This window comes from Odocoileus virginianus, chromosome 31, assembly GCF_023699985.2.
Source record: "Odocoileus virginianus isolate 20LAN1187 ecotype Illinois chromosome 31, Ovbor_1.2, whole genome shotgun sequence".
NCBI classification, from domain to species: domain Eukaryota; kingdom Metazoa; phylum Chordata; class Mammalia; order Artiodactyla; family Cervidae; genus Odocoileus; species Odocoileus virginianus.
Window position 1 is genome coordinate 24,180,756 of NC_069704.1, and position 14,110 is coordinate 24,194,865.

Genomic DNA, 14,110 nt, shown 5'->3' on the forward strand with positions numbered 1-14,110 from the left:
CTAAGCACAGCACAGCACACAGACCTACCTTGAGGACATCATGCTAAGGGAAATAAGTCAGAGAAAGACAAATACTGTAAGATCTCACTTATATGGTAGAATCTAAAAAATGCTAAAGTCATAGAATCAAAGAGTAGATTGTGGTTGCCAGGAGCTGGGAGGTGGGGGAAATGAGAATATTGGTCAAAGGGTACAAACTTCTAGTTATAAAATAAATTCTGGAGCTCTAACCTACAGTATGGAGCCTAGAGTTAAGAGTACTACATAGTATGTGCCCATACTCATTTGTGTCCAACTCTCTGTGACCCCATGGACTGTAGCCCACCAGGCTCCTCTGTCTATGGTGTACTCTAGCCGAGAATACTGGAGTGGGTTGCCATTTCCTTCAGGGGATCTTCCTGACCCAGGAATAGAACCCATATCACCTGGGTCTCCTGCATTGGCAGGTGGATTCTTTACTACTAAGCCACCTGGTAAGTCCACTACATTGTAAAACTTGGAAGTTACTAAGAAAGTAGATCTTAAATGTTCTCACCATTTCAACAACAACAACAAAAAAAATGGTAATCTTGTCAGGTGAAGAATGTGTTAACTAATCTTATTGTTGTAAATATTTTGCAGTATATACATGTCTCAGTCATCATACTGTGTCAAAAAAAAAGCTGTATTAGAAGCAACCAAAAGAAACTGCACACACATAAAAAGATGGGAACATGAAGAATTTCTTTAAGAAAACAAAGTGAAATGAAAAACTTTAAAAAGTTAAGAAAGATTAAAGAGAGATGATAGTGGTAGAAGCAGATTAGCTGGGCTCTTGGAGATCTCTGCATGGCAGCATGAACTTGTGAAGCACCAGGACCATAAACACAAATGCCCTCTGATCCAGCAACTCCTTACAAGTACTCCATACACAAGGCAAATACACACTGTCAGTAATGTTCATTCTAGCATGATGTGTAAGAGCAAAAATCAGGGAAAAATCTCAATGACCTCTCAGCAGGAGGCTAAATGAATCATAGAGATTTATGGAAAGCATGCAATTAACTCTTCTAAAAGTGATTTCCTTTGCAAGTGCTGACAGAAATATATCTATGACACATGGCTAAGTAGAAAAATTGAAAAGTAAAGTATAAGAAGTATATGCCTGTAGCTGGATTACCTCTCAAAAAAGCATGTATTATTTATTTATACTTGTATATAGATTTTTCTGGAAGGACTCAAGAAAAATAATCAACCATGCTGTCTCTGTTGATGAGGACTTGGAGTTTGTGGTGGAAAGACTCACTTTCCATCATATTTAGGATTTGTCAAAGGTTTATCTTGTAATCAAAATTCAGAATAAATTTGAAATAACATACATGACTAGATTGTTCAAAAAATCTGAAATCAAAATCTACAAATAGTGCATAAAATGAATGAGACAGATGTATAAGCAATGTGCCATTTAGAGAAGTGTGCTGGCATCAGTGATCTCAGATTAAAATCCCTGAGTTGTCCCCCTCTGGCCACCATAGGGCAGCTGGCCTCCCACTGTCCACCCCAAGAGATGCCACCAGGGTTATAGTGACTTCTAGGGGAGGTAGTAAGACATCCATGTCACACTGAACCTCATGTCCCTCAGAAAGGGTTTTTCTGGGCAAAATTTTGATCTTTTCACCACCACTTGCTTTTTTAAACTAGAAAGTTTGCAGCTTTGTTTAAATGATACTAGGAAACCATCTCCCCAAAAATAATCAGTGCTGACTTAAAACTGTAGACAAACGTACAATAATAGTTAAATATATTGTAAACAGCCCAGTATTTCTTGGAACAAAACCATTAAGTAATACTCAGGCCTGACTCTTCCATTGTCATGCCAAACTCCAAGAAGCTGTGAGCAACCAGAGTTGAGACAAAGAGACTTAGAAGATATAAAAAATTTGGTCCAAATCTTAACAATACATATTTAAATCTTAAAACTTTAAGATTTAATCATATTTTAAGATTCAGACAGAACATATATATACACAGGCATTTTGTGTCATAATTTTATTGATTTTTAAAATTGCAGTAAAATATACATAACGTCTGGAGGAAGAAATGGTAACCCACTCCAGTATTCTTGCCTGGAGAATCCCATGGACAGAGGAGCCTGGCAGGTTATAATCCACAGGGGTGCAAAGACTCGGACACAACTGAAGCAACTTAGCATGAGCATACACAACTGAAATTTTACCATCTTAACCATTTCAAGAGTACAGTTCAGTAATGTTCATTCACGTTGCTCACAACCAGTCTCCAGAATCCTTTTCATCTTCCCAAACTGAAACTCTGTACCCATTAAACAGCTACTCTCCATCTCTCCCCTTCCTCTGGCCCCAGGCAACAGTTATTCTACTTTCCGTCTCTGTGACTCCAGAGGTCTCAGTTGTGTGGAATCATACATTAGTCCTGTAGTGACTTGACCAGCTTATTTCACTGAGCATAATAAAAGGTAACTGCATGGTTCATGTATGTCATGGCATCTATCAGAATCCCCTTCCTTCTTAAATGTACATCCACTATATCAGTATACCCCATTTTGTGTATCCGTTTATTTGTCAATGGACACTTGGGGAGCTCACACCTTCGGTTGTTGTGAATAGTGCTGCTATGAACAAGCATGGTGTGCATCATTTTATTCTTAATGGAACACCTCCATTTGCCTGGTTTTCAGGCCCAGACCCACGGAAAGTGGCCTGTGAAGTGGTACGCTCCAGAATGCATCAACTACTACAAGTTCTCCAGCAAGAGTGATGTTTGGAGCTTCGGAGTGCTAATGTGGGAAGCGTTTTCTTATGGGCAGAAGCCATATCGGGTGAGTTTCATGTGCTTCATTTCCTAATTATCAGGCCAGCAGAACAGATACGCACCAGATTATCTTTACAGGACCCTGAAAAACACCAAATTTGGTCACCTCTCCTGAGTCTGTATCTTTTGAGAATGCAGTTAATGTGATCTCAATTTATTCTAAACTGAAAGAAATATTTGAAACTATCTGGACAATATATGTGTTTTTTTTCATTGTGTATTATACACATAAATATGCATTAATGTGTCAACAAAAATTCAGTTATCTATCAAGTTCAGAAGGAAAAAAGGGAGTTTTATTTGAGCCAAACTGAGGATCCTAACCCAGGAAGCAAATTCTTAGAAGGCACTGGGAGTTATTCCACCTGTTAAAAGCCGAAGGCACAGTCTTTGAGACACGATTGTTTGAGACAAAAGATTATACATCAAAATGACATACTCGTTCAGTAAGGATACACAGTCCAGGTAAGCATGTACAAAGGGAACAGCAAGTCACCACGACCCCCTACAGAGCTAAGAAAGAACACTATTTTTTAAAGAAGCGACATTGCCAGTGTCAGAAGAGAAAAAGAAAATTGATCTCTATGGTCAAGCAGGTATTCCTGTCTTTGAGGAGCCCTGGTTAATGTGTAGTGCAGATACACATAGGGAGGGAGAGAGGAGGTCAAAACACACAGAGAGGATTTTATATTTATTTAATATTTTTGTCCTGCCTTAAAATACAAATTTTACTGAAACATTTACCCAAATCAGCATTCATTAGAGTTGAAATGAAAATAATGGCTACTCTCATTAGCAAATGTGCAGTTCAGTAATCTTTTCTAAGATTTTTTTTTTCACATCAAAATATATATACAGAAGAGTGCACAAATCCTAGGCTACAACTTGGTAGAATTTCATAATTGGGACATGTCCATGAAGCCAGCCCCCCAGAGCAGAAACAGAAGCTCCCTTTTCCCCCTACATGCACAAGACTTACGCTAAGGGTCACCCCACCTGATTCCTGGCATCGTAAGTTAGGTGCTTCTGTTTCTTGTACTTTATGTAATTGAAGTCACACAGCATCGACTCTTTCGTTTCTTTTCAGGGATGGGTTCTATTTGTTTTGTTTTGCTGAATGCTTACTTGGTTTTGCATGGTTTAGGGAATGAAAGGCAGTGAAGTTTCTGCTATGCTGGAGAAAGGAGAAAGGATGGGGTGCCCCCCAGGGTGTCCAAGAGAGATGTACGAGCTGATGACCCTGTGCTGGACCTATGAGTGAGTACCAGCTCTTCCTGCCATTTAGCCCAATCCTGTGGAGGCAGATAGAAATGCCAGGCACTAATAAGGAGCATAAATGCTATCCTTTCGTGAATCAGGGATGGGCTCCCTTCTAAACAAACAATTGGGGACAGATCTTGCTTCCTGGACCCTACACTTCTCTTCTTTAGTCTAAAGAGTATACAATTACTCTAATTCCAGGTATGAAAATTTTAATGTAGATGATATCAGTCAGGGTTAAGGGGTGTTCAAAATAAAAAACAAATGTTCTTAAGTGTCTGGTCTGGGGATGCGTGCCATGTTTGGTAAGAGAAGATGATGGAAGTACTTAGCAGGGAGATGTCATACTGTCCTAATTCCTGATCACCTCTCAGCCTGAGGCATGATCACGGATGGATTGACTCAGGTTGCACTCCCCAAAAGTGACTCAGAACTTGAAACAGTGACCCTAGAGTCTGCCCCAGTGGCCTGCCAGGTAAAGCACATGTGACACTGTAGGCAGGTGACGTGCAGGGGAGCTCAGCTGGCAAGGGAAACGCATTGCCCCCGAGAATCAAGGACATGGGCTTTGACCTTGCCTGGATTTGGCAGCCTGCATGTGCATTGTGGGGAAACCCAGGGCCAGGGTCTCTGTCCCTCTGACACTAAAGTATGTCTGCAGAGCCCTTGTAGCTTGGGAAAGATGCAGGTCTATAATCGGGAGGAACTCATATCTGCCAGTAGATTTAATATTTTGAGGATCAGGTTTCTTCTCAGATATGACAGCTGATGCTGCAGAAGCATCTCCAAGATGATGGATATTCTAAGTGCTTCCAGATGCCACCTGGAATTCTGCAACATCCCAGGAAGCATCTTCCATGACCGTAGCTGGGAATGGAAGTTAAGAATCGCTTTATTATCTAGAGGTGACCCAGGGTGTCAGCCAAGGGAAAGAGCACTTTCCTCATGGAAGTTAACAATTCTGGGCTGGGCAAACAGGAAACAAATTAACCAAGCACTTAAACGCATGATTACATATTGTGATGGTGCTATAGAGCAAACCACAGGGAGCTTTGAGTAACAGTAGAGAATTTCCATCCCTGGGTGGGGAAGATCCCCTGGAGGAGGAAATGGTAACTCACTCCAATATTCTTGCCTGGAGAATTCCATTGACAGAGGAGCCTGGAGGGTTACAGGCACATAGAGTTGGACACTACTCCGACTGATAGTTGAACCCTACTACCATAGAATCGCAAAGAGACGGACCCTTCTAAGTAACTGAGTACAGTACAGCACACACACAGATGATTTGCGAGGGGTGGGGGTTATACTTCCATTGATGAGTCCATATTGGCCTCTTTCAGGAAGGGGTGTTCCAACTGAGAACTGCAGGGTGAGGAACTTGAGTGCAGGAAATGAGAAGAGAAGGAGGCTGCTGGGCACCAGGGTCAGAGCAGCAAAAGCACCCCAGACCCTGGTACACAGAAGCAGGCAGGACACCAGCAAGCACACAGGACACTTGGCCACGCTCCGCTGCAGAAGCTCAGAGTTTCCCTGGCTTCCCGGCAGCAGCCTGACCCGTAACGTAAAGGAGAGTTCCTATGGGAAACCTGCCCAGGCATCCTTGCTGAGGGTCATTCTGTATTCCTATTTCCCCACACTAGTTCACTTGGTATGTCAGCAAGATCCCCTGGAGAAAGGAGAGGTTACCCACGTCACTATTCATGGGCTTCCCTGGTGGCTCAGATGGTAAAGAAACTGCCTGCAATGCAGGAGACCTGGGTTCAATCCCTGAGTCGGGAAGATCCCCTGGAGGAGGAAGTAGCAACCCACTCCAGTGTTCTTGCCTGGAGAATCCCCATGGACAGAGGAGCCTGGCGGGTTACAGTCCATGGGGTCGCAGAGTCGGACACGACTGAGCGCCTAAGCATAGCACAGTACAGGCTATTAGGTGGATGAAACCCTCACAGTAAGACTCTTAAGAGACTTTTTGTACATTCGGTCAGAGGAAAACCCCCTGTTTGGCAAAGATGATGAGGCTGTGCTCTTTAGTTGTAGTATCAGGAGGGAAGGTTTCCCTCTGTGGACACATGTTTCCACTTGTGGTTCTGCATCCCTAGCTTGGCCATCACTTCCACTCCTGAACACACCTTGGTGGCTGGAGACACATCTTCCCACAGTGAGACAGAGGAAGCTTCTGTCTCTAACCATCACCACAGATGACATACTTCAAGCAGCCTTATTGCTTGCTCTTGAAAACCATAAGTGCAAATGAAAACCATAAGTGCAACCATTTATTTTGATGCCATTTGCTAGAAAAACCCATTTTGGTTCTGCAGAAACCACTGCTCTTCTAACAGTGAGTGAGTGATTTTGGGTCCCCATGTGTGGTGCCTGGCTGTTCTCTCATACCTAGACTGAACCATGTGAAACTGCAGCTGTTGTTGGTCAAAAAGGTTGAATGTGGACAGTGTATGCAGTTTAACCTCAAGTTCTGTGTCACTTACTGAGCAATTTTATTCACTTGCAATATTGCCAAAAATCTTACATAATAAAATAACTTCCAAGCAAGGACATATTCTCAGAGTTTTAAGAAATACTTGTTTTCAGCTGATCATGCTCAGTATGCCCACGTTAGAGGAAACAGTTCAGTCCAGTTCAGTTCACTCGCTCAGTCGTGTCCAACTCTTTGCAGCCCATGAACCACAGCACACCAGGCCTCCCTGTCCATCACCAACTCCCAGAGTCCACCCAAACCCATGTCCTTCGAGTCGGTGATGCCATCCAACCATCTTATCCTCTATCGTCCCCTCCTCCTCCTACCCTCAATCTTTCCCAGCATCAGGGTCTTTTCCAATGAGTCAGCTCTTCGCTTCAGGTGGCCAAAGTATTGGAGTTTCAGCTTCAACATCAGTCCTTCCAATGAACATCCTGGACTGATCTCCTTTAGGATGAACTGGTTGGATCTCCTTGCAATCCAAGGGACTCTCAAGAGTCTTCTCCAACACCACAGTTCAAAAGCATCAATTCTTCGGCACTCAGCTTTATTTATAGTCCAACTGTCACATCCATACATGACCACTGGAAAAACCATAGCCTTTACTAGACGGACCTTTGTTGGCAAAGTAATGTCTCTGCTTTTTAATATGCTGTCTAGGTTGGTCATAACTTCCCTTCCAAGGAGTAAGCATCTTTTAATTTCATGGCTGCAGTCACCATCTGCAGTGATTCTGGAGCCCAGAAAAATAAAGTCAGCCACTGTTTCCACTGTTTCCCCATCTATTTGTCATGAAATGATGGGACCAGTTGCCATGATCTTAGTTTTCTGAATGTTGAGCTTTAAACCAACTTTTTCATTCTCCTCTTTCACTTTCATCAACAGGCTCTTTAGTTCTTCACTTTCTGCCATAAGGGTGGTGTCATCTGCATATCTGAAGTTATTGATATTTCTCCCGGCAATCTTGATGCCAGCTTGTGCTTCTTCCAGCCCAGCATTTCTCATGATGTTCTCTGCATATAAGTTAAATAAACAGGGTGACAATATACAGCCTTGATGTAATCCTTTTCCTATCTGGAACCAGTCTGTTGTTCCATGTCCAGTTCTAACTGTTGCTTCCTGACCTGCATACAGGTTTCTCAAGAGGCGGGTCAGGTGGTCTGGTATGCCCATCTCTTTCAGAATTTTCCACAGTTTATTGTGATCCACACAGTCAAAGGCTTTGGCATAGTCAGTAAAGCAGAAATAGATGTTTTTCTGGAACTCTCTTGCTTTTTCGATGATCCAGCGGATGTTGGCAATTTGATCTCTGGTTCCTCTGCCTTTTCTAAAACCAGCTTGAACATCTGGAAGTTCACAGTTCATGTATTGGTGAAGCCTGGCTTGGAGAATTTTGAGCATTACTTTACTAGCGTGTGAGATGAGTGCAATTGTGCGGTAGTTTGAGCATTCCTTGGCATTGCCTTTCTTTGGGATTGGAATGAAAATTGACCTTTTCCAGTCCTGTGGCCACTGCAGAGTTTTCCAAATTTGCTGCATGTTGAGTGCAACACTTTCACAGCATCATCTTTAAGGATTTAAAATAGCTCAACTGGAATTCCATCACCTCCACTAGCTTTGTTCGTAGTGATGCTTCCTGAGGCCCACTTGACTTCACATTCCAGGATGTCTGACTCAAGGTGAGTGATCACACCATTGTGATTATCTGGGTGGTGAAGATCTTTTTTGTACAGTTCTTCTGTGTATTCTTGCCACCTCTTCTTATATCTTCTGCTTCTGTTAGGTCCATACCATTTCTGTCCTTTATTATGCCTATCTTTGCATGAAATATTCCCTTAGTATCTCTAATTTTCTTGAAGAGATCTCTAGTCTTTCCCATTCTATTGTTTTCCTCTATTTCTTTGCATTGATCACTGAGGAAAGCTTTCTTATCTCTCCTTGCTATTCTTTTAGAACTCTGCATTCAAATGGGTATATCTTTCCTTTTCTCCTTTGCTTTTCGCTTCCCTTCTTTTCACAGCTATTTGTAAGGCCTCCTCAGACAACCATTTTGCTTTTTTGCATTTCTTTTTCTTGGGGATGGTCTTGATTCCTGTTTCCTGTACAATGTCATGAATCTCCATCCATAGTTCATCAGGCACCCTATTAGATCTAGTCCCTTAAATCTATTTCTCACTTCTACTGTATAATCATAAGGGATTTGATTTAGGTCATACCTGAATGGTCTAGTGGTTTTCTCCCCTTTTTTTCAATTTCAGTCTGAATTTGGCAATAAGGAGTTCATGGTCCAGGAGCCACAGTCAGCTCCTGGTCTTGTTTTTGCTGACTGTATAGAGCTTCTCCATCTTTGGCTGCAAAGAATATAATCAATCTGATTTTGGTGTCAACCATCTGGTAATGTCCATGTGTAGAGTCTTCTCTTGTGTTGTTGGAAGAGGGTGTTTGCTATGACCAATGCGTTCTCTTGGCAGAACTCTATTAGCCTTTGACCTGCTTCATTCCTTACTCCAAGGCTAAATTTGCCTGTTACTCCAGGTGTTTCTTGACTTCCTACTTTTGCATTCCAGTCCCCTATAATGAAAAGGACATGTTTTTTGTGTGTTAGTTGTAGAAGGTCTTGTAGTTCTTCATAGAACTGTTCAACTTCACTTTCTTCAGCGTTACTGGTCGGGGCATAGACTTGGATTACTGTGATATTGAATGCTTTGCCTTGGAAATGAACAGAGATCATTACATCTTTTTTGAGTTTGCATCCAAGTACTGCATTTCAGACTCTTTTGTTGACTATGATGGCTACTTCATTTCTTCTAAGGGATTTCTGCCCACAGTAGTAGATTAAATTCACCCATTCCAGTCCATCTTAGTTCACTGATTCCTAGAATGTCGATGTTCACTCTTGTCATCTGTTTGATCACTTCCAGTTTGCCCTGATTCATGGACCTAACATTCCAGGTTCCTATGCAATTTTGCTCTTTACAGCATCGAACCCTGCTTCCATCACCAGTCCCATTCACAACTGGGTGTTGTTTTTGCCTTGGCTCCATCCCTTCATTCTTTCTGGAGTTATTTCTCCACTGATCTCCAGTAGCATATTGGGCACCTACCAACCTGGAGAGTTCATCTTTCAGTGTCCTATCATTTTGCCTTCTTGTACTGTTCATGGGGTTCTCAAGGCAAGAAGACTGAAGTGGTCTGCCATTTCCTGGAGAAGGGACCACTTCTCCAATGGACCATAGTCTGTCTGACCTCTCCACCATGACCCGACCATCTTGGGTGGCCCCACACAGCATGGCTTAGTTTCACTGAGTTAGACAAGGCTGTGGTCCATGTGATCAGATTGGCTAGTTGTCTGTGATTGTAGTTTCAGTCTGTCTGCCCTCTGATCCCCTCTCTCAGTGCCTACCATCTTACTCGGGTTTTTCTTACCTTGGATGTGAGGTCTCTCTTCACGGCTGCTCCAGCAAAGAAGAAAGAGAGATGCCTATACATGTTTGTTTAGAGGTTGCAGATTGTGAAAATCTTTTACCCATGGTTTGCATACACCGTCACCTCACCTGCTAACAGTGACAAAAGTAAGACCGTGCCACATTACGTGTATAATAGCAGCATGTTTTCAGAAAATCTAGAGCCATCCACTGGAGCCATATACTGGGGCACGACTTTAAATTGTGTCCATATTTTTTTCTTAAAAAGATTAGGAGCTAAGTATTAAATATATATCTACAGCACACTGGTCAACTAAGTATTTTCAGATGCATTCTGTGTTGCTAGATCATAACGAGACCATCTCTGAAAGTGGGGTTTAAAGATCCTGACTCTGAGTACAAAGCTTTCCCACCTTAAGTGGACAGGAGTCACCTGGGCAGTCTGTAGTATGCAGGTTAGTTCCGTGGGTCTGGGGTGGGTGTGACAATTCCCCAGGGGCTTCTGCTCACCTGAGCCCAAAGCAGGGGTGTGCTGTGACTGCGGGTTCCTGAGGAAGCCAGCAGAGGGCGCTGCCACTCCACTCGCACTTGGCCTTCAAAGGCCCCCGGCTGTGATCAGCGCTTTTTCACAAGCATTGATAACAACCAGTAATACCTCTCTTCCCTTTGCAGCGTGGAGAACAGGCCTGGATTCGTAGCTGTGGAACTGCGGCTGCGCAATTACTACTACGATGTGGTTAACTAAAGGCTCCCACGCCATCTGTGGCTGCCTTTCAGCAGATGAGCGGCTGCGGAAAGACTATTCTAGTGCGTTGATTTTGAGCCTTCATCTCCCTCTGCCCATCGGGAGAGACGGCTCAGGTGGACCGTGTCCGTGACTGTTATTCCCCCAAAACCTGTCCTGGAACACGCCCTCCACAAAGTAAACCCGTCCCAGAGAAGCGGTGAGAAGACAGACAGACACCAGGACTAAGGGGCCTGTGGCTTCGTGAGTGTCTCTTGTCCACGTGGCACATTGTTTGCAGGATTTGTTTGCAAATTCCTTTCTCACTTTCCAGTTCTCAGGCTCCTGGGTTGCATTTGAACACTCAGCATCACCACGGCGTGCTGAGCCCTCTTGCCCACCTCGGCTGCGATTTCTGGAGGATGTCTTTGGCTTGTGGCACCTGCCAAGGAGGGAAAGGAGAGGAGAAGGGGTTTGACTGCCTCTAGAACATGGCTCCGACAGGTCCTGAGACTGAGTCCTGCCACTGAAAAACTTTCCCCAATAAAAGTGCTTTGAGGCTTAAAAACCAACAGACAGATCAGGCTGCATCAGTGCAGTTTTTAAGCCTGTAGCCCAGTTCAGGGAAAAGAGAATGTTTGGGTCCTGCTTTTGCTCCGTGTGTTCTGAGGCAGAAAGTTCGGGTCTACGTGGAAAATGGGGCCTGCTGGAATGATTTGGCTTGGCCTACTCTCCCCGCAACAGCCCCTCTCTTTCAGACTCTCTGAAGACTATACTTGACTGAAGACTAGTAAAGAAGGTTTTTTGTAAAGATCCAGTAGGGGAGAAGGTGCCCATCATCTCAGGTCAGACCGAGGACAGACTGCAGGGTGCTGCGGGCTGTTGTCTGCTTATCCAGGCTTCCTCTGCTGCAGCTGGAATTCCCCGACTTTTTCTGTATTCATAGTAAGGGACAACCTGATGGCCAAGGCCATCTAAAGATAAGTTTCTGAAGCAAGTATTAATTCAAAATAAAGTCAAAGACCCTGCCCTGCCCACAAGTAAGCCTCACTGAGTTTGATTTTCAGTTGAAGCTACAAGACCCAGGAAATGTTTTCTAGTCCCCTACTTCTTAGTTAATCCTGACTGTTCTTTGATCATATGCAGGGCATCAGCTCATTGATATCCGGTTTGCTGTAGCCCTTAAAGGTAGGTGTTAATTGGCCATCCTTCTTCGGTCTGTCAAGACACATAAACTCAGACCATCTCATCATCAGTTGCGTCTACATCCAGCTGATGGCCAGAGGAGGAGGCCCCACTCCTAACAGGGGAGCTAGGCACAGAGAAAGGCAGCGGTCAGCACTCCAGCTTAGCCAGGTAAAGACATGAGTCCCCTGGTGGAACTTGTGTTAAAAAACTTTCAGAACCTACCCATGCTTTTTGGAATCATGCCACCTGGTGGTTTATTCACTGTATTAAAGAGAGGATTCCTATGTGCTGAGCAGATACTCAATGCACAGCACATTGAAATTATAAAGATTAGTGACACAATCTCTGTGGTCAAGCTGTGTAGAATTATCAGAGGAAGATCTGGATAAAGCGAGGATGGCATCTAAGAAAGAGGCCATCCATACACACTGCTGGACTCCCAGGGTCCTTCTTCAGCCCTAAAGTGTGTTTGTAGCTGAGGCCACATGCATACAGGAATAAGGGGCGTGCCTAAGTAAATGTGCAGAGCTCTTTCCTTCTTTCAAGTGGGATTGTCCACTGCATCGCATCTCCTCACCCCTCCCCGGAGTCAGGGGAGGAAAGACATCTAGAATGCTAGTGGGCAAGAGAAACCCAGCCTGGGAGGCAGCCAGCGCTTCCCCCTCCCACTCTATCCTCTGCCTCTCCCCCAGTGGAGAGAGACCTGAGTGTAGAATTCCCCCTGTGGCCAGTGTCCACATCTTATCCAGTGACAATTGTGTCCTGTGTGCTGGGTAACTCTCCTTTCCCCTGGGGTCGCAGAGGAGGGGACACAGGGAAGGCAACCTTGTAGAAGAGGGATTTGTGATGTAAATGAGCAAAATTTGGAAGGTTAGGGCTTCCCATGGGGCATCTGGCCTGGGCTGGCTTTCACATGCATGCTGCCCTTCTGACGGTTCTAAGCGTGTCTTTACCCTGATCTAGGCTCACTCCATGTGCCTACACCTTTCAGTTCACGTTTAACAGGATCAAAAGGACAGCGTGATGGACGCATTGCCCTGGCCAGCATCAGTTGTCTGCTGATGCCACAAATACCTTGTTCCTCAGTTAGGACCAAAAGTTTTTGTAACAGAAACATAATTCATTCTGTGGGTAAAACAATAAATGCTTTTTGTCTGAACCTGTTCTTTCCCTGCAATTGCTGGTATCAGCCTTGCCTTTGCCACTGGATGGTGACTTCACATTTACCCCCAACCAATGACTGCAGAACCCCACCCGGGTTTTCACATGTGGGGCAGATTGCTGGAGTGTCAGGCCTCCAGCCTCCCAAGGAGCACAGTTGACCAATGAATCTTCTCCATTCATTTCAGAAGAGCAATCTTTTGTCACTGGACTTTTTTTCAACTGTAATTTTTAATAAAAAATTTAAATGAGCTTTGTGATGAGTTGCATGGACGCAATTAAAATGTGATAGTTGTACTCGGACACTATCATGTCCGACTCTTTGTGACCCTATGGACTGTAGCCCGCCAGGCTTCTCTGTCAATGGGATTTCCCAGGCAAGAATACTGGAGGGGGTTACCATTTCCTCCTCCAGGGGATCTTCCCAACCCAGGGGTCAAACCTGTGTCTCTTATGCCTCCTGCATTGAAAGGTGGGTTCTTTACCACTAGCACCACCTGGGAAGCCAAAATAGGATAAGTATACTGTCAAATACACTGTGTCAAACAAGCATGTCCAATGTGCAGCGTGTTAAAAACAATGTTAAGTCCCCAGCCACGGTCTAAAATGGTGGATGTTTGCAGGCTGGTGGGAGTGGATCTGGAAGTTTCTGCCATGCACATAAGGGAAAGGCCTATTGATGAGGGCCCTGGGCCACTGAGCTCCTCTGTTCATGGGCAGGGGTCTGCCCAGCAAGAGCCTTGCGGCTCACAATGTATCCTAACTGGTGTGGACCAACAACATAGAAATCCCAAAAGGGGCCAGAGCAGGGCTGTGGGTGTGAACTTTCCCTTTTTACACACAGTTTATGGAGCATTGGGGGTGACAAGGAAAGAAATCCAGAGCCCTCATTTCCTGTTTTAAAGGAGGTTACCCAACGTGCATGGACATCACATAGACACATACCTTGCACATAACATACCTCATAAACACACATGCCACACACATATACTGAACCTTATTCCAAACGACCACTTCATTGGAATTCAGTGCAAGTGTAAGGCAGAC

At 44.2% G+C, this 14,110-nt stretch overlaps 1 protein-coding gene across 7 annotated transcripts in view; it reads left to right on the forward strand.

The window, feature by feature from the left end:
• SYK (spleen associated tyrosine kinase) overlaps positions 1 to 13,061 on the forward strand; it is a 104,506-nt gene extending 91,445 nt beyond the window's left edge. For 6 of the 7 annotated variants that reach the window (XM_070459405.1, XM_070459409.1, XM_020894458.2 and 3 more), the window contains 3 exons: positions 2,696 to 2,836; positions 3,974 to 4,086; positions 10,663 to 13,061. In XM_070459405.1, the coding sequence (XP_070315506.1) occupies positions 2,696 to 2,836; positions 3,974 to 4,086; positions 10,663 to 10,735 (327 nt within the window). In that variant the 3' untranslated portion in view covers positions 10,736 to 13,061. The remainder of the gene's footprint in view (positions 1 to 2,695; positions 2,837 to 3,973; positions 4,087 to 10,662) is intronic. The other variant, XM_070459410.1, reaches the window with a different exon arrangement.
• The last annotated feature ends 1,049 nt before the right edge of the window (positions 13,062 to 14,110 follow it).